At 45.1% G+C, this 9,700-nt stretch overlaps 1 protein-coding gene across 1 annotated transcript; it reads right to left on the bottom strand.

Annotated features, from left to right (window-relative positions):
- Positions 1-2,714: 2,714 nt before the first annotated feature.
- LOC119324464 (peptidyl-prolyl cis-trans isomerase E-like) lies at positions 2,715-7,829 on the bottom strand. The gene is made up of 3 exons (XM_037598256.1): positions 7,633-7,829; positions 7,130-7,393; positions 2,715-3,161 (listed from the first exon to the last, which is right to left on the bottom strand). Exons 1-3 carry the CDS (start codon positions 7,667-7,669, stop codon positions 2,971-2,973), a joined length of 492 nt encoding a protein of 163 aa, XP_037454153.1. The 5' UTR covers positions 7,670-7,829; the 3' UTR covers positions 2,715-2,970.
- Positions 7,830-9,700: the final 1,871 nt, after the last annotated feature.

Raw genomic sequence — 9,700 nt, 5'->3', positions numbered from 1 at the left:
TGTGTGATGTACTCTATCTTGATAGAGAGAAGATGCAATAGTTGTATCAATGATGTAGGCTCCACTACTTTTATGTTACCTTTACCAATATAATGGAAGAATAAAATAGTCATGCTTAAATTTATTTTACTTTGATAGTAAAATTCATATTGGTAAATAAAAAATATGTTCTTGAGGAACAATTTAAGTTGATGCTTTTATACCATGCGTCTCAAACTGTAAGTTAACACATTGTAGATAATCTCCATATTAATGGAGTACATTTATGGGTAGTAGAAAGCATAGTCTTGCATATGTGAGTAAAAGCCTTATCCTAATACCTTGTGTTACACTTTGGGAAAATATATTTGGAAGATCACTTGTGCTTCGCAAATATAAATTTGAGAGCGAGTCACTTAAATTAGTAACATCTCATAATCTAGTTAAATTAATGAGAATTTGCAAGAAGTCCAATTTCAATTGCAAAATAAGATTGTTGTACCAAATTGCATGTTATTTAAAATGCTAGAGGCAAATATATATAACATGACACAATTTACCGATACTAAAAAAAGGTAAAATATTTTGAACAGTATATGAAGGCTTTAGGGCTTCATATGTCACTTTTACGTGTATACAACAACTGGAAGGATAAGGTTTCCCGTCGCCTCTTTTCTGTGGACAGGAATCCATCAATTCGTTGGAAGGCCAAATTGCTCCAGCTTTACACAGAGACCACCGCCCATGTGCAACGACGGTGGGCGGTGCGTCGGAGCTGCCTCCATGCTGGGATGGTATTGGTCGAGGGCCGTGGCAAGCCGGAGGTCAGCGCCGCACAGCACAGGGGTGTTGGCTGTCGGCTGTCGCCGCCGTCGCCTTATACAGACGCATCGGCGGCCGCGTCGTGAGGCCGTGCGGGAGGCTGCGGCGCACGTCGGAGTGATCCAGGCCGAGGGCCGTGGTAGTGATGCACGCCGGAGGGCAGCCGCCGCGGTGTCCGAAGGCTTGGTCTGGAGGAGTAAGGTCTCGCTGCACAAGGGTGCTGGCTACCGCGGCCGTCGCCGTCGCGCCGCGCTTGGGCCTTGTTTGCCAGGAGCCGGCCTCTGCGTGGAGCAGCACGTCGCCGTTGTCGGGCCACCGCCTCGGGCCGGCAGTCGCAAGGAGTCACGCCGATGAGGAACAGCCGCCTCGGGCTGACGCACAGCCATGGAGAGTCCCGATGGCCGTTTGCCGCCGCCGTCGTGCCGGACGTGCACGCCGGAGGGCGTAGCTGTACGGTGATCCGTCCGTTCGCCGGAGTCTCGCTCTACAGGAGGCGAGGGCTCGGACGCCGGTGTGCCTTGGAACCGCGCTCGGAGGAGCGCCGCCGCGTTTGCTTCATGGCCAGATGCTCTCGGTAGAGTCGAGTGTTGATAACGTGTTTGAGTGAAAACGTGATGCAAAGAACTGAGAGAATCAAGTGTTGTTTTCATTGATGAATAAGGGGTATTTATACCCCTGGAACAGGCGCCTATCAAAGGCGGTTTACAAGTTCGCACCCTTTCAAAGGGACGCGGCGTTTGGACACACTAACTGCCTAGTTAGCTTAGGACCTAAGCTATTCTATTTCTAACAGGTTTCACCCCGTGACACAGACCCAGAGAGCATTGCAGTGCAGTTACCACCTTCGCGTCACGATTGATGGCGACGGCGCTGCCCGAACCGTCGATCGTGGCGCCATATGATCGCCGGGTTTTCTCCGCCGGACGCTGGCGCTGGCGCGAGCGTACGTGCTTCCTTCCGGCCAGACGTGGACGCCGTCCCCTGACGCGTGCGCAATCCATCGGGCTGATAAAGCCAAGAGAGTGCCATGACACTGACATTGACATTGCTTTGTCGCAAGAGGATGTCTGGAGGGAGGTCGCTCTCGAGCGAGAATGGGCCAATTGCACCAGCGATGCACGACGGCGTCCGTCGCATGCGCTGATTGCCGTGAGTTCTTTGCATCTCTTTCCGGCTTTCCGCCGGTCTGAATTGCGAATCAATGGACTGCAGAGCTTGATGAGAAAAATAAACATCAAACCTAAAAAAAAAAGAGGCATCATGGAAATTTTATGAACTTTCAAAAGAAAATTTGAGGGGGAGGGATTTTGTAATTACAAGACAAACTACTTTAACTCCCCCAAAATAATGAACAGCAACAACAACAAAAAAGAAACTGACAAGGTATATCAATAGGAGGAAAATTGGAAATATTTGAAAACGTAAAACTACTATCCTGTTCTTTTTTTGGGGGGAAACTGGAATTTAGAAGACAAGCTATTGGGAAATCCCCTAGAATTATTGCCAACAACAAATAAAAGGAATTCAAAAACCAACATATAAAAAAGATAGGCAATTTACAAAAGAACGATGATTTTTTTGGGAAATTTAAAAGAGAAAGACAAACTACTCAGAAATTCCCAAGAAATAATGACCAATGAAAAATAGAAGAAATACATCAATTATAAAACAACAAGAAAATTGGAAATATATTCAAACATAAGGATTTGAGAATTTTGGAAGTAGTAGACAAACTATTGGAAAATCCCCAAAATCAATATATCAAGCAAAGAAAGAAGTTTAGTAAGATTCTTGAAATAATATATTTTTTAAATAATGTAGCAGCTAGTCCTTAATGTCAGGCTCCTAGTTTGAAGTGCACAATCATGAAACATGTCCAACGCTCAAATCGTCTACGGATCTCCAGCTAGATATGAATGTGAAATAGTTCAACCCACTCACCTGCAACAGCATAACTGAAACACATAACATCCATGTTACTGTAACACAAATTCCATGTTACAAGGCCAGAATGAACGGAAGCATCCCTTCACGAAGTGGCATCAGCTACCAACTAGCCCTAGCAAGTTCGCGCAAGGTAGCTACACCTATCGAAAACCATGTACTTGGCAAATGCACATGCATACAGTACTTGTTCCAATGTTAGTATCGAAGGATTTATCAAGCGCTCTAGTTCACGGCCTGAGCTTCCGCCACGGCCATGGGATCTGCTTCATCCGTCTCCCCGTTCTTTTCTGCGGCTATTTTCTCCCTGTGAAGCCTCTCTGCTTCTTTCATTGCTGCATTCTGCTCTGTCTGAAGGCGCTTCATTTCCTCCTCTTGCTGCTGCCTCTCAAACCAAGTATCCGCATCCGCCCAAACTGAACAGACATATACTTAGTGAGCAATCAATGTAGACAAAGTTCTCATGAAGCCAAACCTCCAAATTACTAGAATATATCCGCCTTTTTATTAACTATCAAACAGAAGCATTGACAGAAAGGGATCATAATCTACATAATGTAAGAATCAACCACATAATCAGACTTGCATTCAGCAGTTGTATCTGACGCAAGAAAATCCTACAAGAATCTTGTGTTCAAAACAGAGCCCAAGTTACATACTCCCTCTGTCCCAAAATAAGTGTCTTAACCTTAGTACAACTTTGTACTAAAGTACTAACTTTAGTACAAAGTTGAGACACTTATTTTGGGACGGCGGGAGTAATACATAAAAAATTCTGATGCGAAAGAAGAACAAACTCAGCTTGAGTACAATTAAGATAGCAGTATAATTTATCTGTTCATATTGCGAATACAAGTCTACAAGAGATGCAATTTCACGCAGTGTGAACTGTGACTCCCAGATGAAGGGCTTCCTTATACTTTCTTCCTGCTAGACATGTTATACTGCAGTTCTATCATTACACAAGAATCGTTAAGTTCAACCTTCGTTCTGTGTAATCTGCTAGCCATAATTGTTAAGTTGTGCTCAACAGGACACTGCCATGAAACCACGGCCCCAGAGCATGTTGGCATGAGTGTATAGAGAAAAAAGAGATGGGGAAGAAGAAAGATTGGTTTCCGTGTTTGCTTTATTCCTCTGGCCAAGGCTCTATACATAGGGAGACTGATGGGGACATCCCTAATGACGCGTTAATGATACACAAGTACACAACCAACTCAAGTGGCTCATGGAATGGATTTTTCATGTACCAGATCTGGTGAGCCATACATCAAGCAAAAATGGACATACAAATCAAAGGGTAAGGAGCAATTATTTGTAATGACGGGTGGATTGGTCAGAGCTGCAAGGAGAGACTCGGTTATGGTGCGATAAAGAGCTTGGGGCCAACCAAATACAACAACAGGTGAATCTTATCCTACTTGACTCACCACCTAATCTTCATGAGAATTGGGTACTATTTGATGCTTTCACACTTGATTTGAGAAGAAATTGGTTGAGCTTAGAATTGGGAGACACCCTCCATCTTAGCTCTTGCATTTCCTTCTCTTTGTAAGAATCGAAGAGCGTCTCTTCGAGTGGACACAAGAGATCCATCAAGTGTTCTGTTTGTTGAGTTCATTGTCCAAGGCTATACATTGGTGTCTGTTGTTGACATTTTATTAATCAAGCAGCAGAAGTTATCATTTCCTAGTGCAAAGATCGGGCCTAATAAAGGAGTCTCCTATATCAGAGACGCAAAAAAAAATCCTAAGGATCAAGATTCTATCCTGCTTTCCAAGGAAACTGATTTAAAGTAAAAAATAAGCTAGGACAAGGCTTTTTCTCTAAGTGGCTTAGGCACCCGATCACACTGTCCTGTCGCCCCGCAGGCACTGGCCAAGGCTCTATACATAGGGAGACTGATGGGGACGTCCCTAATGACGTGTAATGATACACAAGTGCACAACCAACTCAAGTAGGACCAATTACAATGGCTCATGGAATAGATTTTTCATGTACCAGATCTGGTGAGCCAGACATCAAGCAAAAAATGGACATACAAATCAAAGGGTAAGGAGCAATTATTTGTAATGACGGGTGGATTGGTCAGAGCTGCAAGGAGAGACTTGGGTAAGGTGCGATAAAGAGCTTGGGGCCAACCAAATACAACGACAGGCGAATCTTATACTACTTGACTCATCACCTGATCTTCATGAGAATTGGGTACTACTTGATGCTTTCACGCTTGATTTGAGAAGAAATTAGTCGAGCTTAGAATTGGGAGATGCCCTCCATCTTAGTTCTTGCATTTCCTTCTGTTTGTAAGAATGAAGAGCGTCTCTTCTGTTTGTTGAGTTCATTGTCCAAGGCTATACATTGGTGTCTGTTGTTCACATTTTATTCATCAAGCAACAGAAGTTACAATTACCTATCCTAGTGCAAAGATCGGGCCTAATAAAGGAGTCTCCTATATAGAGACGCAAAAAAAATCCTAAGGATCAAGATTCTATCCTGCTTTCCAAGGAAACTGATTTAAAGGAAAAAATAAGCTAGGACAAGGCTTTTTCTCTAAGTGGCTTAGGCACCCGATCACACTGTCTTGTCACCCCGCAGGCACATGGCTCCACCACTTGCAGTGATGCCTCCACATTACAGCCATGTTTCGCCTTTTTCCATTGCTAAACACTAACATACGTAATAATTCCAACATCCACTAAAACCAGGTAAAGATCCTTGCAACTAATGAAACAATAACAGGGACAAAATATTTACTGGTAGTTTGGTACACTTGTAATCAACCAAGGTCACATGTTTTGAATATGAAGAATATAGTTTGTCTTGGAGAGGCAATAGCTGATAACCAAGGTCTTGGAGCGCATGGCTCCAAGACAATGTGATGGCAGAAGTATGATAGAGAATATAGTCTGACTAAATAGAGCGCAATATCACAGTAAAAAAAGGGCAACCTGGTGCATGTAGCTCCCGCTTGCGCAGGGTCCAGGGAAGGGTCCGACCACTTTGGGTCTATAGTACGCAGCCTTTCCCTACATTTCTGTAAGAGGCTGAGAGCGCAATATCACAGTATGCCAGAAAATTTAAATTGTAGGAATGCCAACCGCATGATCTGCAAACACTCCTTCTACATTAGTACTACCCTCTTATGTGCTCCTCTCACAACAAAATCAAAACTGGTATCCTAGAATAAAAGGCAAACATTACAAAAGTTTGACTTATCCATAAGCATATGCTGATGTACTCTCTCTATTCGTATAGATATGGGCCCAGTCTGGAGCATGCAACTTTTACTGATACTTTTCATATCTACCGGAAAGAGTTCTCAAGAACTATGATACTATGAAAATATTCTCATGACAAACCTAATGATACTATATTCACCTGACCAGTCTAAAAACTTTCTTATCAGGAGTAAAAGGATGTCATCTATTTCCGAACAGGGGTAGTAATAATATAAAAACTCTCAACTCTGAAAGTTTTCTCATCAATATCTTCCTAATTATATACAGCTCCAGACAGAATGAGAACCTAAAGCTCATAGTCATACTTATATAACACTTGGCTCTTTTTTCCTGCAAAGCCGACCACTACAACTAAATCAAAGAACAGTATTTGTGTGAGAAGATCATAAATTTAAAATCGGCATTTTGATAATGCGGTTTCAACTAAAGCAGGCATGGGTTAATATTTTTAATATGGGAGCATCCATAGTAAATTAGATACTCCCTCTGTTCACTTTTGTAAGATGTTTTAGACAGCTTACAAAAGTGAACGGAGGGAATACTAGATTGAGATGTTTGGATTTTGGCTAAATTTATAAGCGAAAAATGCACGTGAGATTAGCAGAGGACCTGCAATTCTGATTGCTGACTACTACAGCAGAACCAGATGGACACATTTGGACTATTCAGATTATATAGTTGAAATTCTGAACATTGTTCCTACCAAACCAAGCAGGAGGAAACATTTTTCCAATACAAAAAGATCCAAGTAGAATCCTATTGCCGGCCACACTAGAAGAAATCCAAACCCTATAAACACGAAACTATCTAAGACCTGCAACTTGTTGGTCAGCACAAGAACTTAAGGTACATGGACAGTTCATTTTTCTACCAATTCGAACTCGAGAAAATCCTTGTAACAAAAGCATAAAGACAAACTATAATACAGAACACATATTTCGCCGACATTAACACCATATCAAATCATTAGCCGTTAGTCTAACCGCAAGTCTTAAAAGTTCCTCAACCTTAATCTTCCAACCACATATCAGGTAGACACATCTGGCAGCCCTAACCCTAGTGTCAAGCAAGCAGGCAGGCAAGCACGAGAGCAAGGCGTATAGCTGAATGAACAGAGGAGAGAAAGCACGGGGCGCCTGACATACCTGGCTGCGCGGCCCATCCCTGCTCCCCTCCCTTGATTTTCTCGGGGAAGGCGTAGTTGACGGTGAGGACGCGGCCGAAGAGCTCGGCGCCGTCCATGTTGTCCATGGCGGCGGCGGCGTCCTCGCGCTCGAGGAACGTGACGAAGCCGAAGGAGCGGTGCTTCTGCGTGGCCTGGTCGAGCGGCGTCTTGACGTCCTTGACCTCCCCGAACGGCACGAACGCTGCGTGCAGGATCTTCTCGTCCACCTCCTCCGCCAGCCCACCTGCGCCGACGAAAACCAGGGAATGGAGCTCGGCTTAGTTCTCCATCGCACGGGAGTTCAGCCGGGGAACAAGAGTAGACTAGGCCCTTCCGTGGCCGGGGAAGCAGCCAGGAGAACCCCCAGAAGGTGTGCATCTCGCTGACGAATTTCGTCGAACAGGTGGCGAGCGAGTGGGCGGGCGGGCGAAGACAACGGCAGGGGAGAAGAGGATAGTGAGGGAGGACGGTGCTACCGCGTACCTACGTAGAGGGTGTTCTTCTGCACCGGCTGGTTCATGGCGGCGGCGGCGGTGAAGCGGCGGGGTCGGTAGAAGCCGGGGATGGCTCGCGGGAGGAAACAGCGACAAGGCTACGGAAGCACCGAAGCAGGGTTTTTTTTTTCGCTCACATGGAAACAGTGGGGCTTTGGGGGAGGTGCCGTGGGTTAGCCCAACTCCAACGCTGAGGCGTTTTATCTGTCACATTGAACCAACTATCCAGCCCGCTAAATACACTCGAAGCACCGGCTGCCAAGTCTGGCATCGCTGGCTGGGAGCCGCTAGGAAAATCTCTCCGGACGAGCAAAACGGCGGGGATTCTATTTCTAAACGTCCGCTGTAAGCGCGGCGTTGTGCATGGCCTAAACGGACAGAACATTGCCACCCAAGGCACAAGAGCAAACAGGCTGTTGTTCGTTTTTTATCCGCTTTTGACCCATTTTCAGTCCAAAGTTAGGTGGCGTTTGTGACTGAACAGACACGACAGGCGCCGCGCGCACCCTAGTCCCTCATGTCCCGCCCATCGGGGACACAACCACTTTTCTCTTCCTCTTCTCTCTTCCCTTCGGCCTTCGCCCTCCGCCTTGCCGTCGCCGCCGCCATCCCCGTTCTCGGTGGCATCACCTTCCATCAAGGTCGTCCGCCCCACAACCATGCCATGTCATGGCCGCCCCACGGCCACGTTTTGGTAGAGTTTTTTGTCGGCGTTCGTGATTCCTTGTTCCTGGTGGGAGAGAAGCTACGGCCGCTGACGCTGACCATCGACCCCAACAACTCCGGCAGGCGCTGCATTGCCGCAGGGCGCCCACCCCACCAACACCAACGTTGCTTCGCTTCTTCGACTTGCTCTTCCCGGCTGCGTCTCCACCACGACCGCAAGGTGTTCGACACGTTGCTCACAAGGTATCATGAATAGCGGGGATGGGTTTTTCTTTCACTTCGTTTGTTCATCGGATTATTCGTCCTCAGATGACGAAGAGATTGTGGCGGCTACATTGGTCGTCCACGACCACATTAATAGGAAGCGGCCTCAGTTTAGGGGATCAATCCCCGGCCATGTTCCGGCTTGAACTGCACATTTTGGTAAGACCGAAATAATTGCAACAGGCAACAGAGAGTTTGTAGGGCCATCTCGGTGAGACCGAGATCCGTATCAGTGTGACTGAGGAGTTAGGGGGTTTGGCAGTGACTATGTCAAATAAACTCGGTGGCGCCGGATAGATCATTTCGGTGGGGCCGAATTTGACTTTGAGTTTGGACATATTTGGAAATGAGAAAGTGGTTGAGAGTTTTGGAGCAATATCACTAAGCACTTTGAGCAAGTAGACAATTAAGCAACATATCATCCCTTTTAATAGTATTAGCTTTCCTATGGACTCAATATGATCTTGGATCACTAAAATATAAATGAAGAGTCTTGAGATTTTGCCAATATGTGTCCTTAGCATTTTGAAGGGATTCCACATCCTCTTGTCCTTGTCATGCCATTGTTGAACTTGTCTGAAATACACTAGGTATAAGTATTAGTCCAACAAGAGATATATTGACATTAATTACCAAAATCACCCAGGGAGCACTTGCTACCTAGCATAATCTTGATCATATATCTAATCATGGCATGAATATTAAGACATAAGTGATTCAAATCAATAGTCTATAATTTGATATAAAGACAATAATACTCGGGCATCCCAACAAACAATCATGTCTTTCAAAATATCAACGCTAAAGAAAGCTATCTCTACAAAATCATATAGTCTTGTCATGCTCTGTCTTCTCGACACAAAGTATTTATCACGCACAACCCTGATGACAAGTCAAGCAATGGGTTCATACTTTTTAACGCGCTTTGGCTTTTTCAACCCTCACGTAATACATGAGCGCAAGCCATGGATATAGCACTATGGATGGAATAGATTATGATGATAGGGGTAAATATAGAGAAGACAAAAAAGTAAGAAAGTCTCGCATTGACGCGGCTAACCAACGGACTATGGAGATGTCCATCAATTGATATCAATGCGAGGAGTAGGGATTGTCATGCAACGAAT

This window comes from Triticum dicoccoides, chromosome 6B (genome assembly GCF_002162155.2).
Source record: "Triticum dicoccoides isolate Atlit2015 ecotype Zavitan chromosome 6B, WEW_v2.0, whole genome shotgun sequence".
NCBI lineage: Eukaryota > Viridiplantae > Streptophyta > Magnoliopsida > Poales > Poaceae > Triticum > Triticum dicoccoides.
Note: the sequence above shows the minus strand (reverse complement) of the source record. Positions and strands in the feature narration are given on the sequence as shown.

Excerpts from the sequence above, each read along its gene's own strand:
- LOC119324464 (XM_037598256.1), bottom strand. The coding sequence starts at position 7,669 with ATGAACCAGCCGGTGCAGAAGAACACCCTCTACGTAG. Across the intron at positions 7,394-7,632 it reads GAAGAACACCCTCTACGTAG|GTGGGCTGGCGGAGGAGGTG; the intron begins GTACGCGGTAGC and ends TCGTCGGCGCAG. Across the intron at positions 3,162-7,129 it reads GGGATGGGCCGCGCAGCCAG|TTTGGGCGGATGCGGATACT; the intron begins GTATGTCAGGCG and ends ATGTCTGTTCAG.